General features: G+C 41.7%; 1 protein-coding gene across 3 annotated transcripts; it reads left to right on the forward strand.

Annotated features, from left to right (window-relative positions):
• The first annotated feature begins 502 nt into the window (after nucleotides 1-502).
• On the forward strand, nucleotides 503-20526 carry Mfsd1 (major facilitator superfamily domain containing 1). Of its 3 annotated transcripts, XM_076867506.2 has the most exons (16): nucleotides 567-665; nucleotides 1734-1786; nucleotides 2846-2958; nucleotides 4421-4463; nucleotides 4728-4795; nucleotides 6327-6435; nucleotides 9439-9541; nucleotides 11221-11319; nucleotides 11901-12012; nucleotides 13103-13159; nucleotides 13513-13669; nucleotides 15114-15211; nucleotides 15775-15887; nucleotides 17636-17683; nucleotides 18434-18491; nucleotides 19809-20526. In XM_076867506.2, exons 1-16 carry the CDS (start codon nucleotides 647-649, stop codon nucleotides 19810-19812), a joined length of 1254 nt encoding a protein of 417 aa, XP_076723621.1. In that variant the 5' UTR covers nucleotides 567-646; the 3' UTR covers nucleotides 19813-20526. The 3 variants fall into 3 exon arrangements, with proteins under 3 accessions (XP_076723620.2, XP_076723621.1, XP_076723623.1); XM_076867505.2 differs by lacking the exon at nucleotides 19809-20526 and having other exon boundaries at nucleotides 503-665; nucleotides 18434-18495; XM_076867508.2 differs by lacking the exons at nucleotides 2846-2958; nucleotides 19809-20526 and having other exon boundaries at nucleotides 587-665; nucleotides 18434-18495.
• Nucleotides 20527-21094: the final 568 nt, after the last annotated feature.

Consider the following 21094-nt stretch of genomic DNA (forward strand, 5'->3'; position numbering starts at 1 on the left):
AAAAAAAAAATGAGTAAAGGTCATGAAGAGAATTCCTGGAAAACAAAATATAAGTGACTGTAAAACATACGAAGAGATTCAACCTTCTTCAATATAACGAAGTTGCAAACTGAGTCCACACTAATATAGACATTTTCACTGATGAGATTGTCAAAGACCAAAAAAAAAAAAAAAAAAAAAGTGCCTGATCAGGGACGCCGCGGTACCTCAGCTGCCTCGCTAATGGGCGTATAAATACACATAACGCTCAATACAGCGTCGGGCACCAGCGCAATTTTGAAAATGCACCTGTCCTTGAGCTAGCAATTCTAATTTTGGGTCGCCCCTATTGGCCAGGTCGCGACACTGCGTAACAGCAGCAAAACATCTCACCAACCGAGCCTGCGACTACCGCAGCCCCACGGTGCGTCACGTAGACGGGCGCGGCCCCGCGTGATCCCGGCGGTCACGTGGCCTCTCCGCCACGTGACCCGCCCGCTTCCGGCCGGCTGGCAGTGACAGGATGGAGGAGGTCGAGGAAGCGCGGGCGCTGCTGGCGGGCGGCGCGGGTGGCGCGGGTGGCGCGGGCAGCGCGGGCAGACCCCGCGCGCTGCCCGCGCTGTACGACCCAAGCCACCTGGCGCACCGGCTGGTGGTGCTGCTGCTCATGTGCCTGCTGGGCTTCGGTGAGCGCGGGCCTCGGCGGCCGCCCGCACCCATTCCCTGGCGGCCGTGCTGCGCGGGCCGGGTGGGGAGCTCGGGCGCGGTGGCTCGGGAGCTAGGTCCCAGGGATGAGCCGGGGCGTGCCGGAGGCGCGGGGCTCTGGCTTCCGTCTTCTTGCCGCTCCGCTGCCGTTCTGCAGAGATGCGTACCCACCCATTCGCCCATCCTGGGAAGCGATTAAAGCGGGAGCTGGAAGTTTCTGGGTTTGGGGACAGGGATCAGCAACAACCACGAAAAGTTTTAAGAAATTGCCCCTACTCAACAGCTAGCTTATCTTGGGTCACTTCGGTAGTATGCCTGTGCTTCAGAAGCCTAACGTGTTAACAGTTTTGTTCCTCTGAATTTGTAAGTTTGTGTATTTGGAGAGTAGAAATGGGGCGGTATTTGTACCCTATTGTAGGCTGTCAGTTATTGTACCTTTAAAATAAATCCTAGTGTGTGAATATCACATCTCTCCCCACTTTTGGTCCTCCAAGAGATATTTTTAACTTGATTCTTTAGAACTCTCAGCTTTATTTTTCTTTATTCCTAGCACTGTAGACCCTTAATCATTCAACATTAAGTATTTTGCTTGTAGAATTAGAATTTGTTTAAAATTCTCGTCTAGTCACAACAGCTAAACCACACTCTTTTGCTCCCAGGATAACTGCTGACATCAGTGTTACGGTTAGGCAACTGTCCAGTAGGTTTGTTAAATCGTTAATGTGTGTTGTTAGCTTTTTATAAACAAAGTATAGCTGGTTCATGAAGCTGATAATAAAACAATGAACATGATGTATGAAAATAAAATGGAAAAGCTGTTGCTTGCAGCATAATTCAAGTTCCCATTATTTGCTGTATGTATACTACACTGTGGAACTTATTTGGCTATGACTTATAAAATACTGGTAATAAGTGGGCCAGAAAGTTTTCATAGTCTCAGCCCTGGAGCCTGTAGTATAAACATTTGAAACCAACTTAGGGTAGTCATTGCAACTTGAAATTGTTATGTGGGCACTATTGTTACTTGCAAAATGTTTTGCCTTTTCTAGGCAGCTATTTCTGCTATGACAGTCCTGCTGCCCTTCAGACCCAGGTTAAGCGGGTAAGTTGATTTTTTTCAGTTTTGTTCCTTTGCTTTGGAACAGTTGTAGCAGCACTTTCTGGGTTGCCTGGTCTGAAAAGTCCACTAACATCTGTAGTCACCAGACCCACATGTTCTCAAGCTGAAATGAGTTGCCACAAGAAATTAATTTATAGCATATATGTGACTTGAAATGTTTAATACCTTAGGTAAATAATAATATCCTATTTCTACAGGGTTGCCAAAATATTAGTTTTTGTTTTTATTTCACTTTCTCGCTGCTCCAACATCCGAGTGACAAATGATTTGGGGATAATGCTTTGCTTAAATGTTTTGTCATTTTTTAAAAAAATATTTTTAGTTGTGGATGGACACAATACATTGATTTTAATTAATTAATTAATGGTGCTAAGGATCCAACCCAGTGCCTCACACATGCTAGGCCAGGGCTCCACTGCCAAGCCACAATCCCAGTCCCTTTATTGTCATTTTTAAATGTGTACAGTTTGAGTGTTGTCCTTGTCAGTATTCTTAGTCTGGTTTTGAACTGTAAAAATAGAGATGTTTACAGTTTCTTGGGTATTTACATTGCCTTTTTTTCTTGGTAAATTTTGTATCATTGAGCAAGTAAAATGCATAAATTGGCTCTCTGTATTTCTAGAATGAAAGAGCAAGTGTAGGCATTGTAGGTGTTGGAGGTGGAGGAGGTGGAATGGTTGGGTGGATGTGGATGCGCTAGGGTTATCTTTTGCTAGGTGAATGCCCACTGCAGTCACTAACCAAGGAATAAGAATATAGAACCTTCAGGCAGACCAAGGCAGTCCCTACAACAGTTGTGTGCCCTGAGGTCCATGAAACCCCTCAAATGGCAGATGGATACAAGAAGTTCCCAGGTGTGATCACTTTTCTGGGGCAGAGGCTGTAGCTTTTGTGAGATTTCCAAGTAAGTGACTTACAAATGGTGAAGAAACTTTCACAACACAGAAAGAAGAAAGCAACCACTTTCTTTTTTACCTTTCATTTGTTAGCTGCTAAACCTAACTGTTTGGAAAAAGAGGGTTCTATTTTCTTTCCATATAGGATATGCAGGTGAATACCACGAAGTTCATGCTGCTGTATGCCTGGTACTCTTGGCCCAATGTGGTTTTGTGTTTCTTGGGTGGCTTTTTGATAGACCGAGTATTTGGAATACGGTAAGCTTGGGGGAAAAAAAAATCTTACCTGTGGGTAAATCTCACCTGGTTATTAGGAAAATGCAGGGCTAGGTTAAGGTATTTCTAGAAAGATCCAAATAGGCTTTGCATATTGACTGATAATCTGCTTGAGTTTTTAAAAAATATTATTTAAATCCCTGGAACTGGTGTTTGAAACTTCCTTGATACTTCAGTTAAGGTCAGGGCTAGCAAAGGCTGCTGGTGGACGAGGGTAACTCGGTTTTCACTTAAATTATGCTCACACTTCACATCAGACACACCAGGGTTGGACCCCCTTGATGCCGCCTGCTTAGCTTCCTGACCGTTGCTGAGCTTCTGTTTTTTAATTGTTAAAACATGGGTAATATCCTGCTTTGTGAGAGGTGGCTGCACTGTGTTGGGCATAGGTGGTGTGGACTTCCTCGGCTCTCTGTGGGTTTTATGTTTGTGCCTTGGCGTCAACTTTTTGCGATTTGCATTATATGCTGAAGAGGGAGCAGCACTGTGAGCTCTGCCATTCTCATCCTTGCGATTGTGTGTGGTTTGGTGACTGCAGTGGTGACTTGGATCCACTGGGGTTATTTCCAGAAGGCAGAGAGAAGGTGATGGAGCATATTTGAATCTGTGTCTGATGGATACAGGCTGAAGAAACTGAGTGTTTAGACCTGGGGGCTGACTTGAAAATTTCTGAAAAGTTAGGATCTGAAGCAGGAGTTAAATGTATTTTACTTAGTCTCAAGGTGTAGAAAGGGCTTGAATTTTTAGGGGAGCACATTTCACTTAGTATGACGAAGAGCTTACTTGGTCAGGGTGACAGTGATACACACTGTCTTGGAACCATGGTGAATCTTGTACTAGGGAACATTTAGCTGAACGTGATGTGGCCGTCTCACAAAGTGCTGGAGAAGGATTTAAGTTTCAGAGATGCAGTTTTCTTGTATGACCTTTAAGGGCTCTTCTAATGGCGGCATTTCTAATGTTTCTCTGGGGAAACATTAATCATAAAACATATTCAGACTTGGATGGATATTGGATTTGTAATGGTATTAACATGGTTAATATGTGTTGTTTTAAAACTAGTTTTTAGTTATCAGGAATTATAACCACTTAAAAATTACTGTAGAATTCCTGGAATCAGTCCTAAATTCTTAATAGAAATTTTATAAAGAATTTCCATGTTTAAATAGTTTTGACTTGGGAACTTCTTTATGGTAATGGCTTAAACTAATATATGCCATTATAAAAGCCTCTGGAAGCTCCTCAGAAGTCTAGACTTCTGTAAATAGCATTCGGCTGGGAGAGTTGCTGACTTTAGAGGGAGATGAGCACTTCATTGCTCTTTCTGGAGAGAGATGCAAAGTGGATAGAGAAAACCAGAAAAAAATGAGTAGTAAAGGAATCTGTGATTACTAATGTTAATGTAAGAAGAAATTAAAACTTTTATCCCCTCTTTCTCAAACAGATGGGGCACAATTATTTTTAGCTGCTTTGTTTGCATAGGACAGGTAAGGCCAATGTATTTATTATTTATTTGACAGTGATTTTTGAATTCTTGTTTAATTCCACTGGCAAAGATGTGTTTAATGAATGTCTAGCATACTCAAGCAAAGCCCATAAATATCTACGTCTAAGCTTTGAAATACATGTACATTAACATTTTAATTTCACAAATTTATTAAGGAGGATAGTAAAACTATTATAGAAGTTAAGATTTATTGTTCTCTTGAGTACTTTCTATTATCCAGTCATTATTAAATTTTACATTCTAGGTGATTTTTGCTCTGGGTGCAATAGTTAATGCTTTTTGGCTGATGGAATTTGGAAGATTTGTGTTTGGGTAAGTTTGCATAATTTCCTTTATCTTAACATTTATTAATGATTTTTTTCTTTTGGTGCTGGGAATTGAACCCTGGATCTTGGCACATGCTGGGCACATGATCTACCAGTGAGTTATACCTCCAGCCTCTTAGAAAGAGTTTAAAAAATATATTATGATTCTTCTGAGGAGTCATTTCTAATCCTTGAAATATTGCCTCTGTACACATAAGACTCTTCCTCAGTTGTCTCAGTTTCCTTTAAAATAAACAGCAGTTTTGCAAATTGTGGTTGGCCCTGTGTCAGTTTGAAGTTAACTGCTGCTCTTATCCCCAGGCTTGTTTGCCTGTTCTGCAGTTTTGAACCCTCACTCAGGAAAGCATAGGCCATCGGTTTCTGGGGTGTGGTCCTGGATGCCTTGCTATTCTCTGGGGGTGTGTAGGTCCCTTTGCTCCCTGCCCAGGAGCTGTGCAGGAGCAGGATGCCCTGAGAGTCTGTCTGTTCAGCAAGCCCATTCAGTGTCAGTCCTGGGCTTCCTGCCTTGAGAGGTGCAGATGACAAATTCCTTTGTCTTTAACATGACTTACTCTGGCTTTCACCAGCACCAGGGATGTGTGGGCATGGGTGACAAACCCCAACAAGTGCTCTGAGGGAGAGGGAAGGAAGCAGAGTGTACATAAGAGTGGTCAGGGGATTCAGAGATGGGGCTGTGTGCGCTCAGAAACGTCCTGAAGGATGATGTGGGTCGTACAGGAGTCACGGTTTGGTTACCAGAGGAGACCAGAAGCCTGTTGGGGCATTACGGAATGGCGAGGCAGGCTCATTCCTAGGCTGTGGAGGAGATGGAGGTCCAACTGGGCTTTGAGGTGTAACGGTGAGAGTGTGGAGCTTAAGTCGAAGCACAGGAGGGAGGACTGTGCAGTGAGCGTGGGACTGGCCGGAGAGCCCTGTGCACAGGCCCGAGAGTGCATTTCCGCTTCTGCAGAGTGTGGGCCAGTCTCTTGCCACAAGTTTTGTACAGGGTGCAAGGTGATCCATCAAGCCAGGCTCCCTGTGCTGCCTGTCCTGATGCCCATGCAGCCTTTAAGATGACGCCAGCACAGCAGTAAAGCATCCGCTTCACTGTGCTCGGAATTCGGGCCGGGTGCAGTGTGGATGGAGTGTCTGTGCCCTCACGTCTGGAGCCTCTGAGACCCGTGGATGCTGGGGCTAGTGTGACCTGACACTGCTAACCTCATGGGCTGGGATGAGAGGAGGACTGCTGACTGGAGCACCAACATGTGGCTTCATGTGGCCTCTGGGTGGCTGGCTTTCTCCTGGCATAGGTGTAGGTAGCCTCCTAGAGTGGGCAGTGGGTGTCAGCTTTTAGGACCTGGCTGGGGTACTGGGGAACGCAATGTGTCACTCCCACCACAGGCTGTTGGTTGAAACATAGACCCACCTACATGCAGCAGAGGGGATAGGGACCCTTCTTTTGAAAGAAGGTGTATCAGAATTGATAGCTGTGGTGTTTCCTTAAAAGCTGTGACTTCTCTTTTTTTTCCTGCTTTTAGGATTGGTGGGGAGTCCTTGGCAGTTGCCCAGAACACATATGCCGTCAGTTGGTTTAAAGGCAAAGAATTAAACCTGGTATTTGGACTGCAGCTTAGCATGGCTAGAATCGTAAGTATGATGATGGTTACTGCTTAGAAATCACAGGGTGACATGTGCTCTTGGGTAACAGATGTGGCATTGATTTTCGTATATTTCTCTAGGCCACAGTATAGCATTTACTTTATTTTAAATGAGGCATTTCTAACCTTATTTAGTTAGTATACCATCTAAAATGACCACGTGAATGTTCATTAGTTCAGTGTCTGAGCACAGGGATGATCTTGGGTTTGTTGTCTTGATTTCTTACCATTTTTTGCATCCCTGCTGTGAAGGCTCTGCGCAGGGCCAAGCAGGTTCTGCTGGCTGAGATGGAAGGCCCAGGCCCTCTGTGCCGAGGCGCCCCCTGCCTGCACTTCCATGAAGTGCAGCTACACGTGTCGAGGAGCCTCCTTCCTGAGCAGCTTCTGCTATTGTCCCTACTCTGGCCTTCTGTGCCCTCCACCTGCCGCAGCACATGGCTTATGTAAAGATGGTGCTTAAGTTCTTCATCAGAGGCATCCATTTTCTGTGGTTGTCTAAGCTATGTGATGTGGGTCCCGGTGACCTCACTGGTGTGATGCTTGTCTTGCTTACTTACAAGCCTAGACATTGGAATCCAGGAGTGGTTTGGTCTGGTAGAGGCTGCCCAGGGGACTTCACGGTTTTATTAATGCATCCTAGAAGATGTTCCAGCAGTCCTGAGTCATGTTAGGGGTTTTTTTTCCCAATAAAGTCTTATGAATAGGAGTCAAAAAAATATTCTTGCCATTAAAAAAACCAGATTTCCAAAGACTAATAGTATGAAGAAATCCAGTATAAAAGTCTTTACAGGGGGCTGGGCTGTGGCTCAGTTGTAGAGTGCTTACTTAGCATGTGTGAGACACTGGGTTCGATCCTAAGCACCGCATAAAAATAAGTAAATAAAGGTGTTGTGTCCATCTACAACTAAAATTTTTTTAAAAAAGTCTTTACTGACTATTTTATCATTTATGTGGCTGTGTACATGCAGGTTCTTTCTAGTCAGTAGGTGCACATAGTTCTGTATTCTGACGTTCTCCCTGTGAAACTCATCTACTTCTCTTTCCTTAGGCCTGGGGACTGGGGATGACAGAGTCACAAGGTTTGTTGGGGCCCTGAGTACTGTTGAGACACAGCTCCACGTCCCGTCCAGAGATGCTGGCCTCCCTATTGAGGGAATAGGAGAGGGTCCTTTGTTGACAGTAGGGCTATCACTGCCTTGAACAGCCCTTTTATCACTTTGATAAAATACCAGAATAGTATTTCAGTTTCTAACGCCTTGAGTTTGTCTTTCCATGTTTTCTCAGTTTTTCTACAAGCACTCTCAAAAGCTTCATTATATGTCTTGCACAAGTCAGGATATGTCTGTGGCAGTTTGTGGATCTGGTTGAGTAACTTCTCAGAAAAGAAAATAGTTCACTGAGCAGGACTTATTCTTCTTGACTCTGTTGTTACCAGGGACCACCAGGGTCTCTGTGTCCTCATACCCTATGGGTACTCCTGGGGCAGCATCCAAGGAGCCCTGAGTTTCTGGAGGGAGGCTGGGAGTTCTGGGACCTAGGGTGAGAGTTGTGGGAGTGGTGGGGAGGCTGGAGAAGGTGGGGAGCCGTGCCTTGGCAGCCCCTCTGCTTCAGCCAGGGCTATTGATGTCATCTGGTTTACGTATTTGGGGGCTGTGCGAAGCCATTGGAGGTGAAAGGAATTGATGGTGTAGAGGATAAAGGAGCTCTTCCACTGCATTATGTGATTTTTCTTGGTAACTTGTCACTTTGAAGCTTATTATTCCAACAAGTGCTCGCTGAGGGCTTGGCAAGCCCGGCTCTGAGATGGTGGGTGAAGTGGTGTGGGGCAGCGTCTCTGAGGAGCTGGAACTGCAGTGCTGGTGGAGCAGGGTCCACTACCTCATTTTCCAATGGAGTCCTGCTGTTGACTACATTTTGTAAGAGGCAGCTCTGTGAGATCTGTGGCTGTATTTGTTGGGACGTGGTCATTTCTGTCTCTAGCATCATCCGCTGCCAGCATTTGGCACGAGGGCTCTCTCTGGGCTCCAGGACGCGGCAGTCTCAGTCTTCTCTTCCTTTCTATGCATTCTTCTCCACTCTCTTGGTGGCCCCCATAGCTGGGGTGCCCTGGGCATGATCTTTGGATGCCTTCTCTTGGCACAGTCCAGCCACGGCGATCCTGGTATTGATGGCTGATCTATGGTGATCCTGGTGTTTCCTTCCCAGACTTCTCCTCTCTCCTCCTCACATCCTTGTGGTCTCGAACATTCCAGGCAGGCTCCTCTCGGCTGTGCACCAGCTGTCCCACCTGTCCTGCTTTTGCCAGATGTCCTGGGCTCCCTTCCCAATGGTCTGCTCCACTGTCACAGTCAGTCTCAGCCAGGCCTCCTCCCACAATGCTGTATCCTCCTTTCCCGCTTTATTTATTTAAGTATCTGTAACTATTTAGTGTACATTTTTAACCCTGTTAAAATGTAAGCTTCATGAAAATTAGACATTTTTCTATTGTGTTCTTTATTATATTCCTGAACAATGGCTGACATATAACAGGGACTCAGGAGTTGCTGAATGAGTAAATAAGTGGTGACAATTTCTGCTATAACTTTTACTGTTCACTTTAAGGATATTCAGAGGAAGGACACCCCCTGACCCCCCATATTTCAGTACCAGGAATAGCTGTGCTTTTCCTTAGCTATGGTATGGTTTTGTCTTAGGAACTGAATTTTATAACTCGTCTCATTTTTTTGTTTGGCGCTAGGAAGTTGTAAATGTATTGTGTATTTTGCATATTTGCATTTTCTAATAAACTAGCGTTTTGTGTACGTGTAGCAATTTTGTGGCTTTATTCGTTATTTTCTTATATTAAGAAAAGTATCTCCTGTTTAACCTGAGTCTGAATTATACTCATTTCTTATAATTAAGCTACCTCAAATTCTGTTTTTCCCAAGCGAGGCAGATGTATAAATAATCAAAAATTCTGTTTTGTTTGTTTGTTTTTCTTTTTTTCCTTTAGGGAAGTACAGTGAACATGAACGTCATGGGGTGGCTGTATTCTGAGATTGAAGCTTCGTTGGGTTCTGCTGGTCACACAACCCTTGGGTTCACACTTATGGTTGGTGAGTGGACCCTGATGTCCCACAGCTTGTCACTCCTGGAAGCTTGTCACAGGCGGTATTGTGGCAGAGAGGAAAACTACCGGGTTAGTGTCCAGCCACGTCAGTTGTGATTTTGCCCCACAGTCTGAGAATTCTTTGACCTAACTAGAAGTAATAGTCATGTGTGTGCCCTCTTTGTATTTTGATTTCTATTTTATAAAGGGAGGGTCTTATTCCTTGTTATGTATATTCAAAGAGAAAGCCTAAAGACTGAGAGCAGGCAGGGAATTTGTTCTCCAAGGTACTTAGAGCAGAAGAAGGACAGTCAGAGTGCCGGAGAGCTTGGAGCTAGATCTAGTATGTTATGGTTAAAAATCCACCAATGTGGGAGATGGGAGCCTGAGTTTTGGTGCTGGCTATAAGTAGTTTTAACTAGTTCTGTAGCCTGGGTCAAGAAGGTTAATCATCTGTGTCTCAGTTTTCTTTTCTGAAAAATTGTGGTAGGTTACAAAACTGTATAGGTCACTCTTGTCACTAATTTTCTTAGCCAGGGCTCCATGGTGCTAGTTACTGGGTGGATCTCTGAGCAGCGTTTGAAGTTCTCTAGATCCACCTCCTGTGCTTTTCTCTGAAAGTGGCTTTGTCTTGCTAAGCCCCACAGTGTGCTTGTGTTGAGACCTGCAGCTTGATTGTAAAAGCCTTGTGTCCAATATTTGCTTATCTTTAGTTCCTTATGGCTAGCACACTGTGGTCCAGTTGAGAAATGGCTGAAATGGGCTACATGCAGACATGGGCTATTCCTGGGCTATATGTACTGTTAAAGGGACAGTGGAGGTCATCCCAGCGGGCAGACCTCTATAAAGACTCCCTTTTCCACACCTCCCCTGAAGTCTTTTGCCTTCACCATAGAGTTCCTTTTTTACTTCCAGATGCTCTTCAGCATCTCACTAGTGTCTCTGTGATGGGAATTTTAGAGTCAGAAAAGACCCAAGCCATCATCAAGTCAAAGCCTCTAGTTTTACAGGTGGGGAATTGAAGCCCAGAGGGGTTAGGTTCTGGGTCCTGTGTGACATGACTTGTTGGTGCCAGCAGTGGAACCCTGTCTCCTGTCATTTCAGCTGTTTCTCAACTGGATTACAGTGTGTTAGCCAGTTGAAGATGAAAGATTCATTTATTTTACTAAGCCTCTTCCTAGAGTTCTTCTTGAGATGCATAAGTGTCACTGTGTCTGACCTGATTTACTTTGATGATGTGAGGTCAGCACTAGTGGAAATGCTGAGCTTGCAGGAAGGAAAGCCCCGAGGGAGCTGTGCCTGGGAATGTGGGCCTGTGGGTGGTAGGAGTGGGCTGCATAGACTGCACCAGAAGAGGTGGCTGGGTCCTTGGTGCCTTTCGGCAGCTGGTGCTTAGGCTGACTTGGAGGAGACTCACCTGCTAGCTGGCTGTTAGCTTCCCCCAGGCTGTCCTGTGCTGTGCAGGACTGGACGATTTCCAGCCTTGTGCTGGGAGAGTGGAGTTTAGAAACTGCTGTTCCTTGGGCACTTGGCGCGAGCACTTTCTCCACTGTCAGGGTGGGGTCCTGGGCTTTCCTTATTCCCCTTTCCTTTGACTCGCTGCACTATCTATCAATGTGTTGCTTTTAAGGGGCCTCCAGTCTGCTTTTTTTGAGATCACCTTTTTTTTTTTTTTTTTAAATTTAGGGGGTATAACATGTATCCTTTCACTAATCTGTGCCTTGGCCCTTGCTTACTTGGATCACAGAGCAGAGAGAATCCTTCATAAAGAACAAGGAAAAACAGGTATGTCTAAATGGCAGGAGATTGGGGCTCGGGGGAATTGTGGCTTTTCTTGGTTGTTGGTGATACCAGGGATTGCACCACTGGGTGCTATACCACTGAGCTACAGTCTTGGTCCTTTTTATTTTGAGACAGGGTCTTGCTAAGTTGCTCAGGCTGGCCTTGAATATGGAATCTTCCTGTGTCAGCCTCCTGAGTAACTAGTATTATAGTTGATGTTTACAATGCAATAAGTTCCCAACAGGACTAGTACATGTTTTATTTTCATGTCTATTTTCCTTTGTCTCAATGTTTGGATACTTTTCCCCCTCTTAACATTTGACAGAATTTGCAGTCTTAGTTTTAGTTTTTATATTTGTGAAACAGTTATTGTTTCAAGAAGAGAGGAGGAAGGTAGGTGCCTATCTTGCTTTCTGCTTTCCCTTATTTGTAAGTTATCTCAGAGGTGGTATTTATCTAATTTTCTAGAATTTTTTTTTGAACTGAATTGCAAAGATTAAACATATAATAAAAAAATTCTTGATTACAGATGAAAACTCCTCTGATAGAATTATGCTCATGGCCTCTTCCCTTGCTTCTCTAAGGTGAAGTTATTAAGTTGACTGATATAAAGGACTTCTCCTTACCTCTGTGGCTGATATTCATCATCTGTGTCTGCTACTATGTTGCCGTGTTCCCTTTTATTGGTCTAGGAAAGTGAGTATTCTCTAGTATTTCATTTTTTTTCTGGCTAAATTATAAGAAGCTCAATTATAAATATGTTTTTTAAACCTTCTTTGGTTATAATTTATATTTATACAGGAATTGTTTCCTATCCTGGGCTATCATGGATTTTAGTGTTGGTTTAATACTTTTGTTATTCTTTTGAAGAAAAATAACAGTTTTTGACACATAATACTGATTTTTTTTTTTTTTTTTTTTTTTGTACTGGGGATTGAACCCATGGGTGCTTAATCACTGAGCCACATCCCCAGCCCTTTTAAAAATTTTTTTGAATTTTGAGGCAGGGTCTCACTAAATCATTTAGGACCTTGCTGAGCTGCTGAGGCTGGCTTTGAACTTGTGATCCTCCTGCCTCAGCCTCCCATGTTGCTTGAATTACAGGTGTGCGCCATGATGCCTGGCCTTAGTAGTTGATTTTGAAATAGTCTTTGATTCCTAATACTGATGTTTTACTTGATTTTGAACTAGTATTCCGTTTGTTTCCCTTTATCCCTTGATGAGGAGGTGGTTATTGGGATTGAGGACCACATACTGATGTGTTGTGATTGAGTCCTGCCATTTGCTAGGACTGTAATTCTTTCCGAATTAGATTCGAGTCTCAAAGTGAGTTCTTTAGCTTCTCTTCTTTTTCATTGATAGCTGCTTAAACAGAGCAATATGTGAGTTTGATGAGTGTAAAAGGATGTATTTATAACCTTTAAGGTTATGTTCTCATTTTAAATAATTTGAAACAAGGATCTTATTTACTAAAGAATCCACCCAGTACTGCCTTTAAGGAAAAAAAAGCATCCTTAATTTCTTGTAGCAGTGCATTTGGGTTTCTGAAAATCTGTGTGGACTGCCCACAGCATAGGTAGAAGGGAAAAAAATTGGCATTGCATTTGAGAAAATGAAATATTTCTGTAAGTACTTACACTTCAGTAGACTGCTCAAATATCAAATAAGCTGGGAAAATTATTTCAAAAATGGTTTATTAAGCTTATTTTCATTCACCTTTATTTTGTTTTTTGTTTTTAAAAAACAGTATTTCTCTCTAATATGCTTTTTTTTTTTTTAATTTTAGAGTTTTCTTTATAGAGAAATTTGGATTTTCTCCTCAGGAAGCAAGTGCAGTTAACAGGTACTTACTTAATTCTGTAAGAGCTTCTGCAGGTCTTAATAAACAAATGTTATAAGAAGCAAGAAGGGTGCATGTGACCCAGTAGCACATGTGAACCCGAGATGGAACTGGGACTGTAATCCTGAGAGCCCACCTTAGAGTTTATGGCAAGCCAGAGAATTCTGAGACTACTCTTTATGTTCTGTTTTCTTTTTTTTAAAATTAATTAATTATTATGTTCTGTTTTTATGACGGTCAGTTTAGAAAAATGCTACATTAAGTGTTAGGAGTTGCATTGCCTAGTATTTTGGGGACTTCTTGGACTTTCTCTTCAGCTGTGCTGCACTTCACTGACTGTTGTGTTCTCTGGGCAGTGTCGTGTACATCATATCGGCACCCATGTCACCGATATTTGGGCTCTTGGTGGATAAGACAGGGAAGAACATCATCTGGGTTCTTTGTGCGGTGGCCACCACTCTCATATCCCACATGATGCTGGCCTTCACCATGTGGACCCCTTGGATCGCTATGGTAATGCTATTGGGGGCTGGGCTTCAGGGAGGACTCCTTTGGGTCCATGTCAGGAGCATGTTTAGCAAGCCCCTCTGGCGTGATTGATTTCAGTTTGTGCAAATTAATTATTTTTTTCAAGTGTAATTATTGATTATTAATTCATGAGTTTTTAGTTCATTTAACTTATTTTTATAGGATGACTTCAGCTCTGAAGTAGAATTTGAAGAAGAGTAGCCTTATGAAAGACGAAACGCTAGTTATTTCCTTTCCTTTCTTATGCATCATTCAAAGAAGCCCTGCCATCAAAAGTAGCAACACCCAAAACTGCCCAGTGTCTATTCTTCCATCTTTAATTCTGGGCAAGTAAGAAAGCAGTGGTAAATTCACAGTCCTTATTGCTGCTCTTCATTCACATTGTCATTTTTAAGACCTCAGGCCCAAGTGCTGCCTTGCTGATCTGTAAATACAGGAACCTCTGGTGCATAAATGCTTAGGCTGGTGGTGAGGATTGCACTGCAAAGCGTTCCTGCAGGGCAGTCCTGTCCCAGGGATGGAGATGCTGCTGCAGAGCCTTTGCATTTACCATCCAGGTGGATGTTGTGAAGCTGCTCCAGTAACTTCTGCCCGTTTATTACTTTATTGTTGTTATTATTATTTTGTGGCTCTGGAGATTAAACCCACAGGTGCTCTACCACTGAGCCACTTCCTCAGTCCTTTTCATTTTTTATTTTGAGATAAGCTGCTTAGGGCCTTGCTAAGTTGCCGAGGCTGGCCTTAAACTTGCCATCCTCCTGCTTCAGCTTCCCCAGCTTCTGGGATTACAGATGTGCACTGCCATGCCTGGCTCCCGTTTATAACTCTAAAACCTCACCAGTAATACACAGACATGTCTGTTTTCCTTGCCAGCATGGGAAGTTGGCATTATTTTAATGTTTACCAGTCTGATAGGTAAAAGTGATACCTATTTAAACTTAAATCATAAAGTTAAAGTCAGCATTAGGTGATGTTTAACAACCAGTGGTTGGTGGTTCTCTGCTCTACCTCCCAGGTGTGACTGATGGCCCTGGAGGCAGGATAGTGAACTGTTGACATATGTTGCCTCAATTGCCTAATATGTAACCCTAGCGAATACTGGAAAGTAGCTTGGCCAGAACATCAGTAAGAGCCATTTTCATATTAATTGTATTTTCTTGCAGGTCCTTGCCTGCATCCAGGCCCCAGCCAGCTACTTCTGCAGACAATACCAAGACTAGCAAAAGGGGTTAAGACAGTGTGTAGCTTGACACTAGAGAGAGAAATGGGTAATGGATGGGTTGGTGCCTTTGAGTGAATTCTAGTCTAATCACAGTAAAATTTCCTTGAATGTTTTTATATTTAAGTTTCTGTGTCAGTTTTGCTAAATTGTATCAAAGGAAATGACCTTTTGGCTAATGGAAACTCTTCCTTTCCCCGGCTTCTGTAGTGTCTTCTGGGACTCTCCTATTCATTGCTTGCCTGTGCATTGTGGCCAATGGTGGCATTTGTCGTTCCTGAACACCAGCTGGGAACTGCATATGGCTTGTGAGTATAGTATTGACCTATTCGGACATTTATGTCTTCTTCTGCTGAGTCATTTTAATTACTGTAAAACTCTGATTCTTGCATCTAGCTATCAAAGGCTTCTGGGATAGCTGTGAACCCAGCGGTAGCTCGAAGAGTCCCTTAATTTACTTAGGATACTGTGGTGACCCTAAGAGCTCAAGGTCTCCAGCAGGAGCTGCTGTGAGCTAAGCTGTAAGAGGTCATTGCTGACCCTGCCATCCCCTGCCCACCATCCAGGGCCTCTCAAGAAGCTGAGCCCCATCGTGGCCTCAGAAGGCAGGAGGGGTAGCCGCACCTATGGCTGGTGCACACGGAGCCCTTTGCTTGGGTATGAAGGAGTGAGTACTTATGCACTTAGGAGGCAGCCTCCCTTACCTTTGAGCAGATGGTCTAGTAGCAGAAGTAGTTACTGGAGAAGGAAAAAGTCTGTCCCATCATCCCCCTGGGAACATCTTTTATCATTGATAGCATGTGGCTGGCAGGAGGTGCTGGCTCTGTGGAGACTGCAGAGTGAAGTGTGCTTTTCTGTTTCTCAACGACAGCATGCAGTCCATTCAGAACCTGGGGCTGGCCATCATTTCCATTATTGCTGGAATGATACTGGATACTTGGGGATATTTGTTTCTAGAAGTTTTCTTCGTTGCCTGTGTTTATTGTGAGTATATCATGTGATGATATTTTTATCCTTAGGTTTTATTATTGCTGTTCTTTGTCTCCATCTCTGAGACTGAATCTCTAAAACCTTGCTCAGATTTGCCCAGTTCTTAGCCTGTGTATGAGAGTTTCACAGCTGTCGACTCTCTGGTCCCCTCTTGGAAGATTCCTGTCAATGAAGGCATCAGTGGAATCTGCTTTGTGTTTTGTTTTAAATATTCATGGTTTAAAAACAGTTTTCTCTTTTCAAGTAAAAGGGTTTGGAGGGTCCCTGAATGTAAGCATAGTACAGTGGTTTTGGGGTGAGTGCTCATGGTTCATTTATTAGGCTGTTTTAAGTTGCTTTTATTTTCAGTCTGTCATTTAAGGTTTAACTTGTAATCGTTCATTGGTTAAAAATAAAAAGTATTAGGAAACTGTTGAAAAACTATAAAAATAAATCAACATTTTCCATTGATAATATTTATCATATATAATAAATTGTATTTATCTGAAAATGTCTTCTATAACCTATCAAGTTTCATTCTTCATTGATGTATTTAAAATGATAAATCATGGTGATGATTTTAGCAAATTGTTAGTATCTGCAGCAGTAGAAACCATGCTTGAGTATTTGCATGTAATTGCTTATGAGAAGCCTGGAGTTCATTTTATTATCATAATTTTAGAAATAAGTGCATCAAATTTTAAAAATTCATCATTTGTTTTTTAACAGTGGGTCATTTAAGAATTCAGCATGAGGTCATGAGGTGTTTTGTCAATTTTTAATGCTGCAGCATGTGGTTTAATTTCAGTCCATAGTTCAACATATATTTGGGTCTCAAACCAAATACTATGCCATTTAAAAAGTGCTTCTTTGCCATATTAATTTAAAGTAAATTGAACTGCTTGACTTGGAAAAGGAAAAGCCAGCCCTCACTTTTGAGACCCTCTTGGCCCCAGGAGTCTGGTGACTGTGTCTTCATGTATAGTTATTTCATTTCTAAAATGCACACAGTGTCTTCAGGTTTAAAATCCCCAAGGGACTACTTCTGTTTGGAATTCTGTAAAATGGTAAGCAGTCTAGGGGCTGGCAGCAGCTTGGAAAGTTCTGGAAGGACTAGCATTTAGAGAGAGAAGGAGGTTGGGGCAGCCTGGGGTCGTCTCTTCCCCACCCCTCGTGATGTGGTCTCACTGTGACATGTTCATATGCGCACATAGCATGGTTTGGTCTGTTTCATTCCCTTGTTCTCCCTACTGAACTCCCTGCATCCCCTTTCCCTACTTTGTTCTTCCTCTAATCCCCTTTCTATTTTATGAGAACCCCCCCTTTTCTCACTAGCTTCTACATATGAGATACATCATTTGACCCTTGACTTTCTAGATCTGGCTTATTTCAGTTTGCATGATGTTCTCTAGTTCCATTCATTCACCAACAAATGTAATTTCATTCTTTGTAGCTGCATAAAACTCCACATTTTCTTTATCCATCCATCTGCTGATGGGCACATGGGGTTAGAGTTAAACTTGTCTTTCAGGCCTTGCCGTCCTGGCTGAGTAGCAGCCAGTTCTCATGCAGAAAATGCTGTGTGACTTATATTTAGTGCTTTTAGAAAAACCCAATAATGAGACTACTATTTTAATTTTTTAAAAAGCCAGTTAATAAAGATTTGATGAATCTGCATTTTGTAATTACATAGAGATTATTAAGAAGAAATACTTAGTTTTAAAAGATTCTGTTTCTTCTTTTTTTTTTTTTTCCACTCCTAGTGTCACTTTTATCTGTGGTCTTACTTTATTTGGTGAATCGTGTCCGAGGTAAGAAGTGATATTTTTTTCTCAAGCTCCTGTGGGTCATTGTGTGGGGTCCCTGGGTTGTCTGCACACCTTTTGTAGGCCAGTGTTTTCATTGATTTAATAGTCTTGGAAACACATTTGATCATGTCGCATTATTATGTATTCTGGACTTGCGTGTTTATTAAAATGGCTGTCATTTTGGAATATAAAGTCTTAGATGTTATTACATGAACAAAAATATGGCATTTAAAAAACCTAAACCATTATGTGTTGCCATCCTATATTTTTAAACAATAAGAAGTAGACAAATTTGTAGCTGTGGTTTGCATTTTAGAGTCAAAAGTGTTTGATTTATAATTGGAAATACAGATTTTCCTTTTGCTAATGCATATTAGTTCAACGTAGATTAGTGCTTTTCTGTTCTTTGTAAGACTTTGATGTTGCCTTTGCTGCTGACGGATGCTATGTGCTCAGCAGAATGTAATATACCTGCTGTCTAAATAGTTTCAGGTCATGTCCTTTACTTTCTCTTAATTTTCACTATTACTGAATATTGACATAATGTTTCAATTAATAAAACCTGAAGCAATACATTATTCCAAATTTAAAGATAAAAACTAAAATTAAAGATTATTTATATCACATAATAATTCTGTTTTTTCTTTCATACCTTTTTATATTACTTAAAATACGGTTTGTCTATGCAAATATTTGCACGGATGAATTTTACTTATAATATTTAAATGAAAAGATTCTGTGTTTGTGTTTTAGATGGGAACCTAAATTATTCTGCAAGAAAAAGGGAAGAAATGAAACTTTCTCATACTGAGTAAGTGTGAAAAGGGAGAAAAGTTGTCTTTATTTATTTATTTTTGTCTTTTCCTCTCTGGAGTTGGGGATCCAACCCGGGCTCCGTGAGTGTTAGGCAGCGCTCTACCACTGAGCTGCAACCCCGCTGAGTTGTCTTTTATTTTGAAAGTCTTAAATATTAGCATTTTATTTCAAGTTATTGGGTTTAGAATTCTAATATTTAGTCTCTCTTGAGAGCTGACAATTATATCTGGAACTATGGGGACAAAATTCCTGTTTCAAAAAAAATTAAAAAGACCATCACAGCAGCTTAATTAAGAATAAAACATGATTGGGTTGACCTTGCCTTCTGGCAGAGAGAGGGGTAGTTCTTGAGTGGCAGAGGAAAGGCTTGGCCCTGAGTTCCTGGGCGCATGTACTCTTCCCCTCTCCCAGATACTTACCTTTGCTTAAGTGGTTAAGGTAATTTTTCATCTTGTTCTAGTATCAGCATGTGACTCTGTTCTCAGACTCTTTGGAACAGACTAAGTATATAGCATGGAGTTTGAGTTAATTTTTTCTAAGTTTACTAAAACAGTAATTCTATTTCTTGTTATTTCTAATTTTTAGACACTATTTTTTTATGATTTAAACTCTTTATTTTAAATGTATACGTCTTAAAATTATAAGTCTTGTGACTTGAATAGATCGAAGTCTTATATAACAGGTTATTTTGGGGGAAAGATGGGATTTTGACCATATTTTCAAATGTACCTCTAATGAAGTAATTCTACTTCTAGAAATACATCTGAAGAAAATACTCAGATGCTGGGGGTGTGGCTTAGTGGTAGAGCACTTACTAGTATGAATGAGGCCCTGGGTTCAGTCTCCACCACTGGGGAAAAAATCAGAAATATGAATTTTAAAATCTATGGTGGTCTTTATCATGTCAAAAATTAGAAATGATGTAGGAGGACTAATGTTACAGGGACTTAATGTAAGACAAAAGTGAAATGCAATATATTGATTTTATTCAAGAAATAGGATGTCTGTGTGTGTATATCTGAAACCCACTCACCTGTGTCTTAGTAGAGAAAATATCAGAAGAAATAAAGCCATTTGAATGGCAGGGTTATAGGGTTGTTTTTCTGCTTTTCCATATTTTATAAATTTTCTATGTTGATTCTCTGTTACTTTTATAATCAAGAAGAGTTATAGAATTACCCAGGAAAGTGTGTAACTTACTCTATTGGATATCACATGTCTTAAAATGCTATAGCTTTTCTTTTGTAAACCAGATGAGGCTCTATGGTTTCTTCTTCCTCTTTTTGATGATCCATTGTGTCATGTTTTGCAGATGAGAAGCAGCAGTGACGCATGAGAATGGGCTGCGCACACCATTCATGTGGAAACTTCCGTTATATATTTTTTAAATTTAGAGCTTAATTATTAGGAAAAATAATGGAGTGGAAAGTCATATTTATGGTTCGGATCTACCTATTTGGAAGTGTGTTTGTGAGGACTTCCTTAGCCTGTCTTTTGTGTTGTGTGGCTGAAGAATTCTGCTTTGGAACAGACCAGTCAACAGTGAACAGTTCAGGAGCATCCAGGTGGACTTCAGCCAGGATGGTCCTTAATGGGAAACATTGCATCTTGTATCGAGATGATTTTCACTAAGTGTGTCTTAGGAATGTGGCTTTTTCTTATCTCGAAAAAAGAGAATCCCATGAAAAACAGGAAGTTCTTGGGGGATGGAAGGGCTGTTTTGTACAGAATGAAAGATGGTGCCCTGCAGGGCATTGCCTTGGTGGGAACATGCTGAGGAGCCTGTTGTGCTCCCACCATGAGGCTGTGCTCTGCTGCAGCCAGGGGCAGCAGGCAGTGCACTCTGCACTGGGGACCTGACCACTCGAGGCATACTTTTGTAACACAAACTTTCTGTAGAGTTTTTTCTTATAGACAAGTTAATAAGACTGATATTTTTTTTTATAGACAAGTTTTTTCTTATAGACAAGTTACAGACAGATATTCTGCAACTTATGATATATGGAAAAATAAAAACACTGCAAAAGGAATACTTGAAGTTGTCTTTTGATTTTTGAAAAAATACTAGTGCACTCGGGGCTGGGGTTGTTGCTCAGTGGCAGAGCACTTGTCCAGCATGTGTGAGGCACTGGGTTCGATCTGCAGCATCACATGCAAATAAATAAAAAATAAAGGTACATCAACAAATAAAAAATATTAAAAAATAAAATAGTGCACTGATTTGAATTTTTATTCATATGGAAGATTATCTGTAAGAAAATTTAAGTTGTAATAGAGAAAAATGTGCCTGGTGACAGTCTTTGAGAGATTATCAGAGTAGGTCTTTCTTCAGGGTCAGACTTTAAATAACATTTGCGTTTTTTATATTAAAAATGATCAGCATGTAGCTTCTCTGATAGACCTTCAAGCACTTTTCAGTGCACTCAGTTTCCACATTAATAATGTTGAGTTTTTTGAGAATTTTGCTTTCTATTGATGGGCTAACAGATATGTGAGGTGCAGATGTTAAGCCAGTGTTCAACAGTAGCTGCTGATGTTTAACACACACGCCCTGGAACAGATCCAGATTGTGCCCCTCATGCAGGCCAGCTTTGTTAG

Source organism: Callospermophilus lateralis, chromosome 10, assembly GCF_048772815.1.
Source record: "Callospermophilus lateralis isolate mCalLat2 chromosome 10, mCalLat2.hap1, whole genome shotgun sequence".
Classification (NCBI taxonomy): domain Eukaryota; kingdom Metazoa; phylum Chordata; class Mammalia; order Rodentia; family Sciuridae; genus Callospermophilus; species Callospermophilus lateralis.

What these genes read in the sequence shown, in the direction of transcription:
- Mfsd1 (XM_076867505.2), top strand. Translation starts at nt 503, where the DNA reads ATGGAGGAGGTCGAGGAAGCGCGGGCGCTGCTGGCGGGCGGCGCGGGT. An exon ending in TTCAGACCCAGGTTAAGCGG is followed by an intron (nt 1,787 to 2,845) that starts GTAAGTTGATTT and finishes CTTTCCATATAG; the next exon opens with GATATGCAGGTGAATACCAC. An exon ending in GGACCCCTTGGATCGCTATG is followed by an intron (nt 13,670 to 15,113) that starts GTAATGCTATTG and finishes CGGCTTCTGTAG; the next exon opens with TGTCTTCTGGGACTCTCCTA.